The 22,334-nt window shown below is 30.7% G+C and overlaps 1 protein-coding gene across 4 annotated transcripts in view; it reads left to right on the top strand.

Moving 5' to 3' along the window:
• Positions 1 to 21,751, top strand: part of LOC119679312 (tau-tubulin kinase homolog Asator) — an 86,075-nt gene extending 64,324 nt beyond the window's left edge. For 3 of the 4 annotated variants that reach the window (XM_038091587.1, XM_038091589.1, XM_038091590.1), the window contains exons 8-16: positions 4,871 to 5,746; positions 9,483 to 9,691; positions 17,707 to 17,851; positions 19,833 to 19,946; positions 20,002 to 20,284; positions 20,342 to 20,785; positions 20,842 to 21,108; positions 21,170 to 21,266; positions 21,328 to 21,751. In XM_038091587.1, the coding sequence (XP_037947515.1) occupies positions 4,871 to 5,746; positions 9,483 to 9,691; positions 17,707 to 17,851; positions 19,833 to 19,946; positions 20,002 to 20,284; positions 20,342 to 20,785; positions 20,842 to 21,108; positions 21,170 to 21,266; positions 21,328 to 21,634 (2,742 nt within the window). In that variant the 3' untranslated portion in view covers positions 21,635 to 21,751. The remainder of the gene's footprint in view (positions 1 to 4,870; positions 5,747 to 9,482; positions 9,692 to 17,706; positions 17,852 to 19,832; positions 19,947 to 20,001; positions 20,285 to 20,341; positions 20,786 to 20,841; positions 21,109 to 21,169; positions 21,267 to 21,327) is intronic. The other variant, XM_038091588.1, reaches the window with a different exon arrangement.
• The last annotated feature ends 583 nt before the right edge of the window (positions 21,752 to 22,334 follow it).

Raw genomic sequence — 22,334 nt, 5'->3', positions numbered from 1 at the left:
ATTAGGGTGGCTCACGTTATAAGGGGGAAAATTAAAAATGATGTTTTGAATGAGCGCACCCCCTAGGAATATGCCATTGACCAAAAAAATGATATTCCCAAAGTTTTGGATCAATAGGATTAAAAATGATGTTGCGCCACTCGAGCAAAGTTGGGTTTTCAGTACAAAAAACAGAAATTTTTCAATTCAAGGTCATTTTTTATCTTTGTTACTTGTTTCAATAGTTATTAATATATACTCATTTGATAGATAATTGAAATATCTTTTTAATAAGATACTGATGAGCAAAATCGGTTAAAAATTATGCGCAAAACACAATAATTAGTTGAGCGACTGTGCTCTATTTTCTATTTTATAGCTTTTAGCTGGCATGCACAATGCAATCGCAAATGTTTACAAGAAACGGAAGAAACATAAATAAAAAATAAAAATAATACATTTCTACTTAATAATTTATATAGACAATTAAGTAGAATTGAAAAAGTAGTCAAAACAAGAATTTTTTCGTAAGCAAAGAAAAAATGGTGGTACAGGAAGTATGACTGAAGTTAATATCTTTTTAGCAAACGAAGCAAGAGCGGCTAAAAATTCCATTGATTTTAATTGGAATAAATTCGATGAAGAAATTTGTCTCAAAATGAAAGCTGAATCTTTAATCAACAAAATTGGGATAACGCAGACAGAACGATTGAATTTATCACTCCTAGTTTAGATTCTCGATGGAGCATATGTGTGAAAATTTTAACCCACACTAGGTTAGGTTATGTTCGGAAGGCACGTGCTGACAGTTGTCAGCACTTCTACTCGGAGACATATATTGCCCATTGGGATGCTCTCAAAAAATTTTACCAGGCGATGCGAGTTGCTAACCTTTGTTATCCTTGTTAAACCATTTGATTTTCCAGATGAAGTTGAGGAGATCCGATAAGCTTGCTTTCGTTATCTCTTGCAAGCCAGTAAAATAAGGATCCCCAAGACATTAAAGTAGCCTTGTTTGAAGTCCTGGACAGAGACATAGGAAGTGGTTGATAGATTTTATCTCCTCTTCATCTTGGCAACTTCTGCATAATCCACTTGTTGGAGCAACTTAGGTCATAAGATTCTAGCGACCTTACAGTCTTCGCGGTTAGTTTATAAATTGATAGTCACCGTATTTAGAGGTCGGCCTCTCCTGTATGCAGTTCAGCACCTCTTCCGGCCATCTCATCTGCTAATTCATTCCCTTCAATATTGCTATGTCGAAATGTACTATGTCCAGCAAAGAGAGACCTTATGATATTTGATGATTTAGATTCAATTGCTTTCAGTGCGGCCTATCTACAAAAATAATGATATTCGAAGGACGAATTATACTTTGTTGTCTAATGTTGACCTCTTTTTCAATAGCATATATCTCGCCGTGAAACACGCTGTAAGTAGCAGGGATTCGGTAGCACTGTTTTATCTGCATATATTTCGAGAAGATATCTGCTCCCGTACCGCCTTACATCTTTGAGCCATCTGCGTAGATAGTAACTGTAGAGTTACCGGTCACAGATCGAAGCTCCTAGCTATCTCTGGTTAGATAAAGAGTGGGAACCCACTAATGAAGTTATTTTCCTCAAAGAACCTTATTGATTTCGTGACCGAAAAGATAAAAAATTTTTTGATCGTTTTTGCCTATCTAATAGTTTTATCAGTTTCGATCCTTCGCCATGGATGGAGACGCAAGATTATAGAGATGCACTTGGATTCTGTGCCAGACTTCATATGATAAATGATTGTATAGAAAGAGGAATTAGACTTATGATGGATTATAATTCGATTTTGACAAAATATGAAGAGGAAAAACAATAACATATGTTCTGCAAGTAGTCGAGCATTATCATAAAAATTATCCTTCACGTTGTCAGATTTATGTTATAAAACATAATAAACACAATATATTAATTACTGAAAAAAAGGGTTTTCTTGATATTATAATTTTTTATAAATAATTAACTAAATCGTAGCATATACCTATTACGTACTTGTGCATGCCAGCTAAAAGGTATGAAATAGAAAACAGAGCGCAGTCGCTCAACTATTTATTGTGTTTTGCGCATAATTTTTAACCGATTTTGCTCATCAGTATCTTATTAAAAAGATATTTCAATTATCTATCAAATGAGTATATATTAATAACTATTGAAACAAGTAACAAAGATAAAAAATGACCTTGAATTGAAAAATTTCTGTTTTTTGTACTGAAAACCCAACTTTGCTCGAGTGGCGCAACGTCATTTTTAATCCTATTGATCCAAAACTTTGGGAATATCATTTTTTTGGTCAATGGCATATTCCTAGGGGGTGCGCTCATCAAAAATCGCATTTTAGTTTTTCTGAGCCACCCTACTGACACATAGATGGCGGTACTAATACTAAATAAATATTTTTTTTCGAAAGTGCAAACCTTTTTAGGCTTACTGTCAAAATCATATGTTAATCCGACCATTTGTTTACAAGCTACAGTGCTTTAAGTGACGCTACTTTTGAGTTTCCAAAAAAAAATGAATTCAAAGCAATTCCGTGTGCTGATTTATCATTGTTTTTTAATGAAAAAAAATACTGTTTAATGAAAAAAAATACTGTTTAATGCCAGGAATGGCTTTTGAAAAACATTATTCGGATTCTGCTCCATCAAAAAAAAAGTATTTGTTCTACAGATATCAGCAGGCAGTGTACACACCATAATACACGAACATTTGGGTATGAAAAAGGTGTTTTCCAAATGGGTACCGCGTTTGCTCACACCGGAGCAAAAACAACAACGAATGGATGATTCAAAGAGCTGTTTGGACATGTTTACGCGCAATAAGTCGGAGTTTTTGCATCGGTACATCACGATGGATGAAACATGAATCCACCATTTCACTCCAGAATCAAATCGGCAGTCTGCTGAGTGGCATGCAGCCGGTGAAAGCCGCCCAAAGCGACCAAAGACGCAGCAGTTGGGTGGCAAGGTTATGGCGTCTGTATTTTGGGATGCGCATGGAATAATATTCATCGACTATCTCCAGAAGGGAAAGACCATCAACAGCGACTATTATATAGCGTTATTGGAGCGTTTGAAAGACGAAATCGCAAGGAAACGGCCTCATATGGCGAAGAAAACAGTTTTGTTCCACCAAGACAATGCATCGTGTCACAAGTCGATGAAAACGAAGGCAAAATTGAACGAATTGAGCTACGAATTGCTGCCGCACCCACCGTATTCTCCAGATCTAGCCCCCAGCGACTACTGGCTCTTCGCAGACCTCAAAAAGATGCTCCGTGGTAAGAGATTTGGCTCAAATGATGAAGTAATCGCCGAAACTAACGCCTATTTTGAAGGCAAAGAAAAATCGTTTTATAAAGGCGGTATCGAAAGATTGCAAAAGCGTTGGAATGATTGTATCTCCCTAAAAGGGGACTATGTTGATGAATAAAAACGAATTTTGGCAAAAAAATGTGTTTTAATTAATTAGTCACACACATTATTGAACGAAGTGTTAATATCACCGGACAGTGACGCGGCAATTGACATTCAAAACCGAATTAATAAAGCAGGTTTCGAGTTTTTGTTGCTGAATAAAGTATGGAGCTTATCGATACTTTCCTGGCATACCATGCTGCAGTTATGCAACAGTAGTGTCAAGAGCGTTTTGTTCTAGGGCTGCGAAACCTGGCTCACTACCGACAACCTAGTTCATGAACTTCAAACCTTTATAAACAAATGTCTCGGGAGGATTTTGAAAATTTGGTGGCCCCGCTATTAGAAATTCCGATCTCGGGTCTGCATGCCGCCAATTCCTATCGCAAAATAAATCAAAAAGCGTAAATTGCAATGTACCGGTCACACATTAAGGAAGCTACCAAACGAAATTTGTAAACATGCGTTAACGTGGAATCCTCAAGGAAGTAGAACATCTTGTAGGCCCAAGTAAACGTGGAAGCGTACACTAGAGAAATTCAAGCAAGCGGAAGAATGCTATGGTATGCATTTTTTCAACTGAAAGTTGAATTGATGTAATTCGTGTAAGGTAATAAAGCAAGCAAACAACATAAATGGAAAACAACATGAAAAAAAAATTTTTTTTTTTCGAAACGCTATAGTGCGCAAAAGTTGCCTCTAGTATAGAGTAAAAAACATTAAAAAAATAAATATTATCAGTTGATATCTTACATTCGTTCATCGCCTCCAAAAGTTGGCAACACTGATTAAATCGATCATTTTTCAATAAAAAGACAATTATTAATATGCATACAATTAGTATAGTTCAACTTTTCTATATAAATATTGCCAACACACAGTGGTCGGGATGGCCAATCTAGCAGGATTTAAATAACATCTCTGCAATTTATAAGCCTCCGACTTTATTATTGAGCACACTGCTAGAACAATCAGTCATAATGCTTAGTTTCGTAGTAAAGGGTTTTATGAGTTCAATGAAGTAATTGGGTAACTGGTGATTTCGGTAAAAATAATAAAAGGCTTCTATTTCCAAAATATAAGACCACTTAGTGGATGTCTGCTTTATTTTAAAATTTAATAATAATAGAATTATAAATCATAACACCTGGGAATGAATTGCATCTTTATTATATTTTTATCTATAAAAAATCAATTGTTCATAACACAGGACAAATCCTCATCATCGTTCAAGAAAACGGGCTGCTAGACTGCACTTCTTAATGTAGTTTATTCTATAGTTAGTGATTCTTAAAAAAATTGTGTGTGAGGACACGATTATTCTATTTTTAGACGCAAGAATTTGTCTTTTCAACAATTTTAATAATATAAATAATGATTATATTATAATATAAATAATGTTGATTAATATTAATTATACAATATCGGTCTTATTTTTAGTACAATGCTGTGATTACTGACATCTTAGTAGATGATGCTGTCAGTTGCGGGTCAAATCAATCTCATTTACAAAAAGATGGTGTTGCAGCTGACAATGTAGCAATAGTAGAAACAGATGTAAATGTACAATGTAATTATAGACATAGTAATGATTTATTTACTAGCGTGGATGAAAAAGGTGGTTCTCTTAAATTAGATATGACTTCTAAGAAAATACAAGCTACATCAAGTTTTGACGGAGGTGGAAATAATAGTCGTGTAATAATACTAAACAAAAATAAACAATCAACAAGAAGTGCTGAGTCTAATGTTTCTATTGATTTAAATGAGAAATGGTCTAATAAATGTGAAGTAAATACTACTCTATTAGAAGAACAAAGATCTAAATATGGTCGCTTACGTGTGTTACCATCCGGGCATACAAGTGTTCAGGATTTGGGACCATCTATAGAGACAACATCACTTCATGATCAAGATGCAACATCACCATTTTCTGTAGAAAATCAATCTTGTACAGGAGGTGGAAATACAGCTCCTGCTGGTAATGTTGTAAGGATAATTCAGCGTAATAATGTTACAGAGCATATGCGTAATCCAAACCCATTACTTCAACAACCTGTAAGCAAACGTTCAGCAACCCTATTAAATTTGCGTCCATCCTCAGGCACAACTTTAACTCAACGCTTAAGTGCATCTACCAGAGGTAGTGGTGGAGACCATTCAGTTACGCAATTTGCTTTGATTGATGATGAAAATGTCTCAGCACTTCAACAAGTTACAAAGGGTGGAGGGGCGTTGACTTTAGCGTCTCAATGGAAAAGTCAATTTGACGATTCAGAAGATACTACAGATAATGAATGGAAACAAGAACCTCAGGTAATTTAAAAAAATTAAATTAAAAAATATAACTATTGCTTTATATTGAGTACTAAACATTATTGCAGGTTTATATGTGTGTATACAGGGTGAGCCACGAAAACTGCAACAAAGTAAAACGCTCTATTTTGTTTTTTTTTTTTTGATTAAATTTAATGAAAGATAATGAAAATATGCGAAAAGAATTTCAAATTTTCAAGTTAATTTAATTTGATTCACGATCGTGAACTCTTAAATGAATTAATTTTGAGCTTTCTGTCATTATTGTTTTGACAGCTAGATCAGTGTAAAGTTTGTTGCAATATTCGTCAGCCACTCTGTATATTTATTTTTAATCATACATTATTTTAAAATTTAACGTGTTAATTTTATTGAAGTTATAGTAATAGTATTTTAAATTTTTCGAACAATAAACCGAATTATTTGATTCAAAGTGCATTAACTTAAGGAGTATTGTATTGTACTAGGAATGCCGCTAAAAAGTGTGTTTAGTTTTTGTTAGTGTAATTAGTAAACAACTTATAATCTATATAATTTGGAAACTTAACTATATTAGTATATACGCAATCGAAAAAGTTACTCAGAATAGTGATTTTGTTTCAATTCTTTGTCATATGGAGACACTTCAGAAATAAAATCTAGCCTAAAAATGATTTAAACCTAAAAGTGTAGAGAATGTCATATCTTAAACTCTCTAGTTAGAAGAATGATGGTCTCTACTCTGACACAAAGTATCATCCAATGGTGTATGTTTAATATGCTGCCAACGTTATGATCAAAAAAGAACGAGAATTAAAAAAAAAACCGCAAAATTTTAATTTTTAATAATTTTTTTTTTATCGCCTCCAAAGTACTCTCCTCTGCGGCAATACATGCATGCCAACGCTTGATCCAATTTCCCATACAAGTTTTATAGGCCGCCGAAGGTATGGCCTTTAGTTCACGCAGCGAATTCTCTTTTATGGCCTCTATGGTCTCAAAACGCGTTCCTTGCAATGGCAATTTGAGTCGGGGAAGAGGAAAAAGTCACACGGGGCCATATCTGAAGAGTACGGTGCTTTGGTTGATGAGGTACTTCAAATGAGATAGTAAAAACGCAAAGTCTACTGATGCAATCTCTCATAGGTAAAAAATTAACATTTCAAAAGCTTACAAAAGTAATACCAACGAAATGCCAATTCAAGATATAGATACTTAACTTTCGCTCTCAAAAACATATTTATGCTAATTTGCTAATATGCTAATTTCAAAAGATAACAGTTAGAAATCATTTTAAATTTTGTGTGTTATGAATGTAATCGCCTCAATACTTAACCACATCTAGAATTAACTGTCTAATTACAAAAAACTAAGTATGTATCTAAATTCACACTAATTATAAATTGAAACGTAGTTTACATATAGAGGGTGTAGTAACGGTTCTAATTTGTCATTAATTTTAGCTATAACTAATTCATCTCTCAGTAAATGAGTCAGTCGCCACTAGACAGATTTATGTCAGATTTATGTCTCAATACATAATAATAAGTATTTGCTAAGTGCATAAATTTGTTATATTTATATAATTGATTTTTACTTTACCACTTTACCAATAACAATTAATTTTTTATATTACCTATAATAAGAATTAGTTTTAAAAAATAATTAAAATAATTGTTGTGAGTAAATTAAAAAACGTTTACCGTTTAGTACCAATTTCTCGAAGATGAATAAAATATTTGAGTGAATAATTGCTTAGAGAAGGTGAATAAAATTTTAATTTAGTTTCTAATTATTAATTATTATATTAGTATGAAATATATATATATTAGTATATAATAAAATATTATTTTATATTGTATTAAGTTTACTTTATACAAAACTATATATGTACATACGTTCCATATGCATATGTGTGAACACATATATAATACTTCTACATTTAATAAAGCAAATATTTTATAAATTGTATTATATCAACAATTAAGATGAAAATACTACGATTTAACAATTAGAAAAAAATATAATTAATTATTTAAATTGTTCTAAGCTGGTTTATGATCTTGTTTTAATATAACAGCAAGTGAATTTGTTAATGAACTTTCACAACAAATAACAAAACTCCAAATAAAAACTTTTTTTGTTGTAATTTCACTACTGTTCAATAAAAATTTCTCTATTAAAAACAATAGTTTATATTAATAGTTTTGTTTTTTTCGTCAAACGGACGAAAAATTAAATTAAAAATCAATTTGATATAAAAAAGTATATAAATTTTGAATTCCCCTTATTTGATTTGTTTCGCCGACAGGTTAAGTGGGTGCTTCTTTTTTACATATGTATATATGAGAATTTATTAAGTTGAGGCTAGTTGAGTCAGTGCACCTGAGCACTTTTACTCTCTATTAACTGCGAGGTTTCTTCAAAACCCCTCTTTGCGCCTTGACTGGATTTTTGTTTATCACTTCATCAGACTAAGTATTAATTCAAAATATAAATATAAAATTTAGGATAATATGAATATAATTTTATATATTAAGTTTAAAGTAAACAAATTGGTAGAGAAACGAATTAATTAGACTGTAGTTATTTATTCATCGATCTGCATTTAGCCTTTAAGTCCTCGAAAAGGTGCAGTTACATATAATGTGTACACATGGAAATTAGTTTTAAATAAGAATGTTTGGCAAGATAAAAATAATAATAGTTAATAGTATAATAGCTAAAATAATATTTTACCGATTGCTGATTTCAAATGAGTACTTGATGACTAATTATGCGTTTTCAATTTTAGGCTATTATCGATTCGGAAGGAAGAATTGAAGGGTTCGCAAGGTAGTTAACATAGAGTATTTAATTTTAGTTTACTCCTTGGATGGAGTAAACTGCAATAAATGAATTATTGCGAATAGTATATTCACGATATCAAAGATAAAGTGGGCGGTTAACACCTTCAAACCACTGACATAATCTAGTGTCGATAACAATTTGCAATCTTACTTCAAAATGGTTTCCGCCAGCAATAGAAGCCTTTTTATTTTGCTCTACTACAAAATATTACGCTCCACGCATGGCATCCAACTTATGTTTGGTTTTTAAAAAATCAAGAGTTTTATTTTTGTCCGCAAATTATAATAGTTATTTTTGAGTCTTTTGTTTTTAAGGTAAAAATTGTAAATATTTTTGCGTTTTAAAACAAAAAGCAGAATAGAATTTGAGTTTCATATTAAAAGGCGAAGAATAAGACTTATTAGTTGATTATTTTTTAAAAAAGTAACTATTACGGTCACTGTAGCATATTCCGAAGTGGCATATTTATTGAAAGATATAAACTATTTATTTGTTATAAAACGAATTTTGTTTTACAAAATTATAAAAAAATTTTAATTTTTAATTCCATATTTCATTCATTTTAATCAGTGAAAATAAATTTAAATAATTAATTTAAAGGTAGTAATATCTATAATAGTAATATCTATGTCAAAGGCAGAACCTTGCATGGAATTGTTTTAATGGTATTTTTGTTTTTGTTATTGACGACTATTAAGTGTAGTGTTTTGTTCACAACATGTATTTTGCGGCTTACTAAAACTCAAACTACTCTTCCATAAGATTTGATTTACACTCTAAATTACTAGGTACAAACTCATAAGTTTATGCACTTTGTATAATAATATTTAAAACTTGGTCAATAATCTAATTATAATGTTTGAAGTTGGCATCACTACATATTTTAACGGCATTTCAAATATTGCAGAGTCCTGAACATAATATAAAAATAGCTCACATATCTCAATCTCAACCAAATTTAATAGAGGATGACATAAGATTGAAAAAGCAATTGAGAGAAAATATTGATACTCCATGCACGAAAGTTGATATATTATGTAAAGAAATACCAGAAAAAGAGTTACCTGAAGAATGCAAAACGACTATTAGTAATAAGTCAATGGGTAAACGCAAAAAGTAAGTTTAAATATGTATTATATCTTCAATAAATCGAAAAAATGTTAAGTGCATAATTGATATTATTATTTTTGGAATTTTCTGTTTTCAAACTTTCAACATTAAAACAATGAAAATTATCACTCATATAAATTTAGTTTAAAATAGTTCGTTGTATGTGGATATATTCAAGTTGTAGACATATGAAAATACATAAAATCTGGTTAAGGTCTGTTTTGATTCTTGCACGATTTGCAATGTCTTCTGTCTGTTACACCGGAAGAAATTATCAGATGAGACCTGATACAACTATGTGGTTACTAGTAAAAACGGTAATGTTTTGAGAAACGTTGCAGACAATGTATAAACCAGAAAAAAAGCAGAAAATGGAATTCTTATAATTTATTTCACATAAAAATGTTCCTTAGACAATTTTAAGAATTTGCTGAAAAATTTGAAGAATAATAGTTTGAATATCATAACAAGGCAAAATAAAGCTAAGCTATACACTAGGGATCTATTACTTTAAATACGAGTATCAAATTGCAATTTTCAGTATTTGCTAGACCAGGAAATATGCGTTCATTGCAAAGCCAGTCGTTTGTTCGTAACTAAGTGATAACAACCGGAATGATTTTATCATGTGGTGGTTATCAGTGGTTCAATGCACAAATTATCTTTGATATCAAAAACAATATGTGCAAAACAAATCAATCAATCAATATAGATATAGATATATAGATATAGAGCATGTATATTTTAATAAACTTTTATAAGAAAAAAAGAAAACTTCTATCATAACGTCAACATCATATGATTTTAAATTTGCAGTATATAACAATATCTTCCAAAGATTACAATAATAATGTAAATCGATTTTTTTGTAAGTTTGAAGGTGCAGCCAATAAAAACTGACAACATATTCCTAGACTTTTGAAGTCACTTCGGTGTCAAAGAGTTGAGTTTATAACACTTTTAAGTCGCTGGTTTCAATTCAGAATAATTGTGATGAACTTAAACCGCATTCACAGTCATAAAAAGTCACAGTCATTTTCTAAACCTTTGAATACTTTGCTGAAAAAATTGCATTCAATTGTATATTTGTTGAATTGTTATCATTAGCTATAGAAATTCAAAATTTGACAAATGATTTAAAATTTAAAAGATTTAAAGCTAAATCTGTCTTAGTCAACCGGATGTCTTCTAAAACTATATTAGATATAGTGATGATTTCTGAGGATGAAGAAAGCCTAGAATATCTTTCACGGCTTAACACGGATTTATGTGTTGCTTTTGAACGCTTGTATGGTTATCTTTACATAAATCATCTCACAAATATATCTTATTCAATGACCAAATTAACCACAAACAGTTTTACTATTTCACTTTTAATTGTCATTACCTTTAAATCTCTCACTAAATCACATTTAATTTATGCAGGCTCTTCAATATTTTCCATTGCTGTAATATACACTGACAATTCATTTTTAAATGTCTTCTTAATAAGTATCAAATTAACGACAGACTGAATGAAATTTTTGTCGATGATTTGACGTTATTATAATACATTATAAAAGTTTTTCTTGAATGTTTTCAACATCCAAATAAAGTAACATTTTTTACTAAAGGAAATCATGTTTTGACCTCTCAAGAAATAAAAATTTTCCTGATGGGATTAACGCTTATGACGAACTTACATTTATTGCTTTTAACAAAACTCTTCGTCATACATCGCAACTTCTTTTCTCAAAAGCTAAGGTAGCCACCTTCCATACAAAAGTTGTAAAATTTTCATTTTCAATGTGAAAAGGGTTGACATCTGTAATGAATTTGGCTTCTCTACCAAGATTACTTTATCGATTCGTATTCGATAAGTTCTTTACATGTACTTTGTAGTGATGACTGTCTGTAAATAATATATGTAGACGATTTAAGTGTCAGTTAATAGACGTTTGTTCTTTAGTAATATGATAGTTTGTTTCTTGTTCATCGAAGTTCGGACTTGGATCAATTGAAATCTTAAAACTCGTTGGCGTTACATGACCACCACATATACTTAATCTGAAAATAATAGGCTATTAAATTTATAGCTCAAAGTTGGAAAAGATGTGTGGACGTTGTACGAAATTTTCTATCTGGTGAAAAAACTGATCAAAGGTTTGTGCTTAGTGAGAAGTTTCTATTTACTACCACACAAATACTGGTCAAACTGTTGTTAATGCTTATGTAGAGTTTCAGACGTTAAATTCTTTAAACGCTCAAAGACATCTTGAATAATTGCACTGCACCAGTGTCATATGAATATGTTTCAAGGATTAATGGTAAATGGTTTTGATATTAAATAAGTTTTGTAGCTCCAATAATTAATTTTTTCGGTATCTAAAATGCTTTTTCTGGTTGTGATATCCAATAAAAAGGCACATTTTAGCTTCGCTGGCTATTAAGTAGAGTTGTTATTTGCGCAAAATTAGGAATAAAATTATTGTAATAATTGACATATAAGCTTTGGCACTTAACTCTTGACCTAAGTATACAATCTATATTATTGAGTAAGGGATCGTGCACTGCGACCTAAAAGATCTATTGTGCCCCAAGTATACAATCTAACTCTGGTCAAATTCTTATCTACTTAGCTTACATTTAATCCCTATTTTGTAATCGCTTAAATATTTTTCCAATCTTTCTAATATATTTAATGACAAATGTTCTTTGTCATTTTGTGGTGACAGCAATGCCACGTATTGCTATACGCGATTTTGATAAAGTCGAATTGGTGTATTTACTACTAACACTTCTCTTGATTTCATCTGTTTCAAACTGTATTAACCCTCATTTTGGAAAACGGTTTTTGTTTCTGACTGTATAACACAACTGTTTTCTCGCTGACAGAGGAAATTTCTCAATATTAATTTGTTTATTATCTGGTTTTTTGTACTAACTTCCAAATACCATCGTAAACTATTCGTTCGGATTCTATTTCAAATTTCTGCATGAAAACAAATGGAATTGGAGTTTTTGCTAAAACTTGACCTTGCGTTTTCTTTTAGTTCAATGGATGGTTTCAAATTTTTTACTATATCTAAGTAATAATGTTTTGCCTCTGCATTTACTGAATTTTAAAAAGATCTACACCATCTCTACGCCTAATCCCCTGGGGGTTCCAAGTAAGTGCAGCATGCACGATATTTTCATAACATTTACGCAGTGTGTGTCCAATCCAGCCATACTTCTCTCTTCTTATCTCGCTGTTTACGTTTGTTTGGTGCATTATTCTCCATAACTCTTCATTTGAAATCGTTTTAGGCCACCAATATTTTAAATTACCATAGATTTAAGCTTTAAGTTTTAATCTTTAATTAATTTTACACGAGAATGATATCGTTTGTTCGATTATTGATTGGCACACTGTTGCAATGTGGCAAATTTTTCTATATTTGTAACACGTTGATTTTTAAATTACAACCACACAATTTTTTAAAAAGATCAAATGTTTCCTAATAAAACAAAGGCATGCTTAATTTAATCAAATCAAGCTCAGTGATCAATAACACCAATATTGAAACCGTTGAAAATTTTTGCTACCTTGGAAGCATAATAAATACAACGAGAGGCGCAGCCATTGACGTACGAAACAGAATTAACAAGGCAAGATCTGCATTTGCAACTCTCCGTAACATCTGGAGCTCAAGCAAACTATCTCCGAAGTCTAAGATCAATATATATAACGCATGTGTCGATTTTGCTGTATAGCTCTGAAACATGGATGGTGAGCATTGAAACTAGTCGCATGCAGCAGTCTTTTACCAACAGATGTCTGCGAAATATATTGAGAATTTTGTGGCCACATGTGGTGAACAATGAAACGTTGTTGCAACTCACAAACCATGAAAACATAAGAAAACAAAAGAGCCAAGATTTCTTTGCAAGTGTTACAGGTTTTATACAATCTAGAATATTATCTAGAATGGGACTGTAAATATTTAAACTCTGCATTGATCTATCCAAAAAAAAATAAAGAGCGTAAATCAGACTATTGACCGACCTTCACAGAATTATAAAGATTTGAATTTTTGGTCTCTCCGAAAAAAGATAAACAATATTAACCGGACTATCGATCAGAGTAAGCGGAAAGGTCACATTCAAAGAAAATATATGGAATTAAATTTATATAAAAGTATTATGATAAAGACTCTGCACGCCAAATATATTGGTAGTTATTAATGAGTAAAGTAAATGACCAATACTGATTTACTGTAATAAATCTTGGTTGACTTCACGTGTTGATTGATTATTGGTAAATTACCAGAAAGAAGATATTCAAGAATAATGCTTTATATATGCATCTCTACTGCTGAGTCACTGAAAGCTTATCGGTTTTCATGAGTATTATATCGATATGTGTGTGAGGAGCACCGTGGTATTAAACCTTTACGGCAGATAAGGTTATCAAGTTAAATAACTGGATTTTTGTTACTGAAAGCATAATACAATATAGACTTCTGGTTTCTTTGGGTCTTCAGCTTTTTTGGTTTTATAGTCTGCAAACTCTACCCTCTGGTAATTCACCGCAGATATTTCTGTAAAATTATGTTTATATGTGGCCATAACAGATTTCATCAACAAACATTTCTAAGCTTAAACCAATTATGGATGGTAAGTCCTTACTTTCCAAAGCAAACCTTGGGATTAAAATTAGCAAACACCATCACGAAGTATTTGGAAAAATAATAATGAGAAGTTGGAATTTGAAAAGAAGATTGAAAAAAAAAATATAAGAGGAGAATAGAATATAGAGACTATGTATACAAAAATCTGACATCTACAATGGCGAAAGGTTAGATGGTAATCACAAAGAAGTTAGGGAGTAACATAGAATAACGTGAACTTTTAAAACTAGAAGTAATATGCTCCAGCCATAGACACTAGTGACATTGAGAATATACAATATTAGTCTGCATGAAAAAAATGTCCTGTACTTTATTTTAATAGAGAAATGGTCTTATATGAAGTGGTTATAAAAACATGAAATGGTTCTACCATATAACAGATTATTGCAAGGTAAAAAATTCTACAGTTAATCTTCTCTTTCTAATTGAAGAATGTGATAAGAAAAAATGAGATTTTAACAACAACAATACATTGCAAAATATAAGAAAATTTCGCAATAATATATTTGGAGCATTTGTACAGATTATTTGGCAAAAGTTGCTCTATCGACCGTTAACGTTTTGTGATAGGGGCATGGTAAAATTTTGTTCGGCTATTTAAGTACGTACTTGTTCATAGTGCCAAGTTCAATTGTTTTGAAGATTCTGTGAGCAGATCTTTCGCTCATTTTCGCTTATATTGATAATATATGCTCAAGTTTAGGTGGAGAGCCAGCTGCTGTTACTTTAAATAACGCCATGTACACGCCAATTCTGCATTCAAATATAATTATTAGCAGCAAGAGTGTCAAGCTTAAATCATTTTCCACCAAATATGTCCTCAGGGGCCGTTTAGTACTCGCAATAGAGAAAACTTTAGCAAACATCAGTATATGTTTATGCTCAAGGTGTTTTAAGTGCACGTTAAATAGTTAAAATCACTTTAAATAATAAATAAAAGAAAGAAAGGAAGTCAAAAAAGATATAGAAAACATTACATTTAAAGCGTGTGACTTCGCTGTCCAGATAAATGAAACCAAAGAAAAAACAACGCACTAAATGTGGAAATGGAACAATTGAGAATAATTGCGCTTCCTAAAAGAAAAAACTTTAATTTCAATGACCTTACGACACAAACAATCCAGTATAAACCATTTTGATAACCAAGAAATCGATCAGTACAAAATATACACAACAGAAATAATAAAATTGGTTCTAGTGCTGAAATCGAAAATGAAAGCACTGCAGCAGATTTTCTTAATAATTGAAAAACCTTTCCCTACGTGGAAATGGATACGATCATTTGCAGACGACAAGTGAATAACTCTTCTTTAACTCAGACAAGCAATCCCGGGCTATTAATGAAACTCACCATATTACAGTAAGAAAAATAATGACATATGACAAAATGAAAATCGTTAACAAATGGATGACATTTAATAAGAAGGGGGCGCTTATGTATGATGGTGTAGTTGTAAATATTATTTTAAATAATTTATATGACACTAAGTTTAGTAATATTCATTTAACTTTAGGAAAGCCATTTAAGTTTAATAAATTATAAACATAATTATTGTAAAAATAATTTAATACTCCTCAGATTAATTATCAATCACCATTCTATTCAATAAAATTAACTGTAGAATGTATTTTCTAAAAGTATTATCACATAACACTAAGATATTTTGTGGATCTAGTAGCGATTAGACTTTTGTGTTAAGAAAAGGCTAAAAAAATGCAGAGCTCTACTACAGTTTTGAATGTAAAGGTGAAAATTACAACTTTGGCGATTACAATCCATTCCATATAAGACGAGGATTAACAAGGAGAACCAAATTGCATACAAGAAGTGGAGACAATATTTTTCCTGTTGAATGGAAGAACAATTGGTGACTAAGAGAGTAAATATGCTTTAATAAGACTACCGGGACACTTGGTAAATGACATATATGCAGTTACTTGAAATCTGCTAGAAATAATGAAGAGCTTCTCGTAATACAGTGTTGCTAAGATTGTGATGGAAATTGTTGATAAAGAACTATTGAAATGGGTCGAACATAATAATAAAGTAAATGAATTTCAATCAGGTTTTCGTAGCAAATATTCTACGACTGACTACAATTATGACTTATTACCAATAGTACACTTAAAATTTACTAAATAAATCTATATGCCTTTCTCATAGAATTTCGAGTAGCATTTGATGAAATGTCAAGAAATAGATTAGATTAAGTTAGATTAGAAACTAGTAACATTCAGAAATATAATATATACATGCACAAAACACTTTTTTTTAGACAGGTAATGAAATTTGTAATCCTTTTTAAAATCTTTCCGGAGTGAAACAAAAGTTATTTACTTTCTCGACTTTTATTCGACTTATATATAGATGACTTTAATAGTACATACCATCTAAGAGTGGAATATAGTTAAGATGGATATAAGGGATCTGATGAATGCAGATGACATAATTATTCTGTCCGATGATATACGAAGGTTAAAAAAATGATATACAATAGAAAATTTCTGCGAAATATATAACATGTAACTGTACTTAACTGTAAAATATTCCGTTGCAAAGATAAGCATTTTTACGTTTTGGAAAAATTTTGTTGCTAAAAAGAAAATCTTGAAGACTAGCAGTATACCGACCAATTCAATCTTACGATGCAGAAGTCTGGAGTTTCGCATTGGTTGAAAATGTAAATATTTCCCGAAGATACGTATATATATAGTAAGCTGTGTGAATGTGCTCAAAATTATGTTCTTCCGCAGGAAACAAGTCTAGAAAAGAGTTTTTCCTATTCAAGAACATAAATAGTATCTTCAATATATCAGTAAAATAATGGTCGAATATAGTGTAAAAAGAATAATAATATTTATATTTTGTATGATGAATTATTAAATTAAATGAATTCTTTTGATATGTTTTGAACATATGGTATTACACAACCCACGTGTCGTAGTGAAGCAAATCATTAATTCAAAAAGCGACGAGAAAAAATAGCTCTTAAACAGCACCTAAAACTTCAAATCCTTGCTGGACAACAACTGAACATGATCAAGAAGAGACGAATGCAATAAATTCAAAATTAACAGATTTCACGTGTTATAATTCATTCATAATATAGCCCTTATAATAGCAAAAGTATGCCGAAAATATCACTTTGGACTTTCCTTATTTGGAGTTGGGTGCAGAAAAATACATTGAATACAATCCAATAAATACAGAACAGAAAGTCTTTCCAAAAATAATTTTTAACAATTATTTCATTTAAATGTATATATATATGTATATGTTATATATAATAAAAAATTGTTATTAAATTCAGTTTTATATGTAATCAGTTTATTTGGAAAGTTATTAAACTTAATGTTACTATCGAATAGGTATAATCTAAACATAACTGGATTAGAGCAATATGTCGATTTACAAGAATGCGTACCGCATTGCTGGTCCGAACCTGCCATGGGTAATTTATTGCGTAGAGGACTACAACCACCAATTGTACAACAAGCTGCATTTGATAACGTTGTAAGATTATATTTTATATAAGTTATATTTACATTATTTTTTTAAGTAAATTTTTTTAAGGGTTTTTAACTCATATATAAACTTAATGAAAGATGCTAAGTACTTAAACCATTTAATACGTTTAAGTATATGTAATTGTTATTGTAAACTAGAGATGCCTAGCATTCCAATTTTAGTGCATTTGTTGTTATATTGCCCTATGCTAAACACATATAGTAGAAATACAATATAGAACATACTAGTAAAATTAGAGCTAACGCATACATAGTCTGTAGTATATGCTTATAAAGGAAACCCAAAGCAAAGTAAAGTTTTATGATACTGAGTGGACGGACAAACGGCAACAACACTTTTTTTTACTATTTTTAGTTGTTACACACTAACTTAATGCTGCACTGAAGCACTGAAAAAATACAACTCAGTGGTTTTATGGTGAGCGTTTTCGTCAATTGACAATTAATTTTTATTAATATCATATACAATCGTGTAGATTTTAAAGGTAAAGTAAGAAGTATCCTGTAAATAAATACCTTAAATTTTTATATTTTGTCTATACAATAGAACGTGTGTCTTTATTATTTAACATATTAATAACATTTCTACTAACGACAATGGTTGTGCTATTGCCAGTATTTATTGATTTCATAATGGCACATCAAGCATTTGTATGAGGCCAGTTCGGAAAGACTTGTTCATTAAATGCACACAAACCCATGTTTTTAAAGAAAAAAAAGTACAAAAACAAATTCTGCATCATATAATAACATAGAATAGTATAAACAGTGTTGTTGCTGTTTGTCTATCCACTCAGTATCAAATAATTATATTTCTGCTTTAGACTCTAGGTTAGGTTAGGTTGAAGTGGCGGTCTACCTGTCCAACCTCAACTTTGTTGTGTCCAAGAAACCCACTTGAGCTCAAATAATGGTACGTTGTAGTATCACAGGAATGGCGTTTGTTTATGCACAGACTAAAAGGTCAGCATACGACCATCGCCGAAATGCAACTACTTCCCATTAGGTTAAGGTGAATCAATCCAACAGTTCTATAAACTTGTTTAAGTCCCAATTATAAGCAGTTTCTAAAACTATTAGTTTTTCTATAAGGTTTTGCCATATACGATAAAATAATAAGTTCGATTTTATGTATTGAAATGTCAAGCTTTTTCCATTTATAGCCCCTTGTCAGAGATTACGATTTTTTTTTAACAGAGTTGTTGCTTCTTTTTTTTTTTTTTGCCTAGGCTATATACATAAGTTCACACAATTGCCTGTTTATTGTTTATTTTGCGCATCCATAAGTATAAGCAACTAAGATATAAAACTTTTTGTTCAAACATATCCCAGCAAACAATTTAAGAGCACAGATTTCACAAATTTTTTTAATGTTAATATCGGCGTAAAATTATTATCAGTGATGTTTCCCTTACACCACATGTAAATAACAAAGAAGGAGCAGCTACTAATATATTTTATTATGCTAATAAACCAATTGTAATTCCAAATACTGAATTGGATTCATGTCAAGTTCGCATGTGAACGTATGTTTTTTTTTTTAAATTGCTAAAATTTTTTTTAAAATTTTGATTTGAAATTTCAGAACTTTAAACACTGCAGGGTTGTATAGAACAAATTACTAGGCATTATCGAAGAATATGGCTTCTAGAAATTAAAAATTTAATTATTATTTGATATGTAAAGTATGTGCCAAAATTCTAAATCGTATACAGTAAATGACTTTTGAGAAATCTTCAAAATTTCTTTTTTAGTTTAAATTTTTATTAGTTTAATAAGGTTTGTGGAGATGCCAAAATTTAACACGCTTTGTCTTTTAAGAAAGAATACAGAAAGAAAAGTTATAAGAAAGGTTTAAATGTAAACATATTTAGACAGTCTTTACTTAAAATGGTTATTAAACACATTTAGCACTAAGCTATTTCTATTCAATTAATACACAACTAAAGTTAGGAGTACACTTTTAGGTATATAGGATGGATATTTCTCGTAACATTTGTGTCCGCGAAGTGCATTCTGAAGCAACTTCCTTATTGAGATCTCCAACTTCTGTTAAAACAACACCAAATTTTGGAACCATAGTATGTGATAAACTAATCTATCTAAGGAATGAAGTAAGTGACTATTATTTTGCAGGTTATAAGACAACAGACAAGTTTGCCAAACTTATCGTTACCGGATGTGTTTTTAATAGAACAACCTAAAATTAATGGATCCAATGCGGCTTGTAATAAAAACCCTAGCAAAGATATAAACCTACAATACTCACAGCAACATGCCTTATTTGAAAGCAATAAACCTTCTGATCATTCGGAATTAATTTGCCAGGAAAGTCTTCCGGTCGTTACTACTGGTGATAATGAAGGAACAACAGAGGGTTGCATAAGTGGACGTTTGGAAATAAGAGTTGTTCCAAAAGGTTTATTTTCTTAAAAAGTATTTATAATATATAATATTTAAAAAAAATTTTTTTTAGAGTCAAATATACTAACTGAAAAGTCAGTATTGTGTAATAGACGAGCTGTTAATCTTGGAAAATGTGAATCATCATGTAATTCAATAGTGAATTATGATCCCCAAATATTTAATTGCAAATGTACTGTTAGTTATAATAAAGAAAAAGTAAAATGTGGTATAGAAGCAGATACTTCCTCCTCGAATCAACAAATTTTAAATTTAATAACTGATTGTAACCCTGATCAAAATTTATTTAACAAAGACGAAGTGAATCCAATTGAATCTCAAAATGTTTGCAATACTGTGCCAACAAATAAACTTAGTGGTTCACATAAATCGTCGTGTATAAGTACATGTAATAATACACAGAAAATTGAAAGTGCAGCTAACCACTCAATAGGTACTCTAGATAATAATAAAAAAATGATAGATAGTGGAACTTACAGTGGAAGTCATGAAAATGGTGATTCGTATTATAACAAACAATAGCTGTAAGTAATACTAATAATTTTTTTACAGGAGCTGCACTAAGTAAAATTCCAATCCTTAACACACATGCTCGTCAATCGAAATGTGCTTCTTGGGCTGGTTTTAATTTAACGACACCAGCCATTACAACTTCAACGCCAATGAGCCATCAGAAAACCATAGTTAATAACAATTGCACAACCAGTGATAATTTTCAGTCTGTTATTAAAACCATTGGAATTGATAGTAATAACATTAAAAACAGTGTCTTTAACTGTAGTTCTCATACAAATTCTGGCTTTGCAGAATTAACTCCAGGTTAATTTAAAAATATTTTATTCCTTTGTTGTAATTAAATTAGTTTGTAATTGTTTTCCAGCTCTTAGAAGGCGCCGTGAAGCTACAGAAAAATATGTAACAGATCCATCACAATTACATTTACGTTATGCTCGCTCTTTGTCAAGAAATTGTAGTGGGTAAATATGCAGAATACAATATAAAAGCAATAAATTCCTTAATATATTTGTATTTATTTAGTTCAAGCAGTGTTGCACCTAGTGTTGAAAAACAATCAATAGAGGATCAATACTCATCGGATAATAGCGAAGAAAAATATTCGAAATCACAACAACATTTCCCAAACTGCAGTTATGATGGAAATATTGGCGGTGTTTGCGCTGATGATAGTATAAAGGGATTACAAAATAAATATAGTGAAAATGAAACAATGATATGTACTAGTGTCAGGGATATTAAATCTATTAATACCATGACGCCACCACCAGGGGCTCCAAAATTAGAAAATAGTGCGCGATTACGTCGATATAGACAGAATTTAGATTAAATATACTTTATTTGGTGAACTAAATTACCAAAAACTAAACCTACAATGTTACACCATAATAGTAAAATATTTAATTTACATAAACTGACCAATGCATTGTTTTTTATTTAAATTAAGATTTATTTATTAAAGCAAAAAATTTATTGATTTGCAATGCATTGTTTTGTTATAAAAATTACGACTTATTTATTAATTTTATTATATCAAGCTTCGATATAAAACTATATTAATATTTTTCATGTTATCAGTAAACAAATAAATAGGTATCAATAATTTTTTTTTGGTTTGATTTACATTAACATTTTTATAACTAATTATTATATGAAGTTCCCAGTAGTGTTTATAAAATTCAATAAATATGAATACTTAATAATAATGGCTTACAGTTATTAGCAGCTTATCCTGTAAATTTGACTTCGAATTTTTGACTTTTTGAACGACAAACTCCTAATCAAGTAGAATAATTTTGAGCATTACATTTTACGCCTTAGCAGACAATGAGTTGTGTACTTTATGCTTCTATATATTTATTCACCTTCAAATGTTACATTTGTAAGACACTGCGTTCAAACTACAAAAAATTTTGTTTTTATAATTATATGAAAATTTTTAATTAAAATAAAATAATACGCTATTAAAAGAAATATATTTTCCTCGTGAATTTTGTTTCCGTAACTCCTTGCTTCAAATTAATTTGATG

Source organism: Teleopsis dalmanni, chromosome 2 (assembly GCF_002237135.1).
Source record: "Teleopsis dalmanni isolate 2A chromosome 2, ASM223713v2, whole genome shotgun sequence".
NCBI classification, from domain to species: domain Eukaryota; kingdom Metazoa; phylum Arthropoda; class Insecta; order Diptera; family Diopsidae; genus Teleopsis; species Teleopsis dalmanni.
This window is presented reverse-complemented; position numbering and strand designations above follow the sequence as displayed.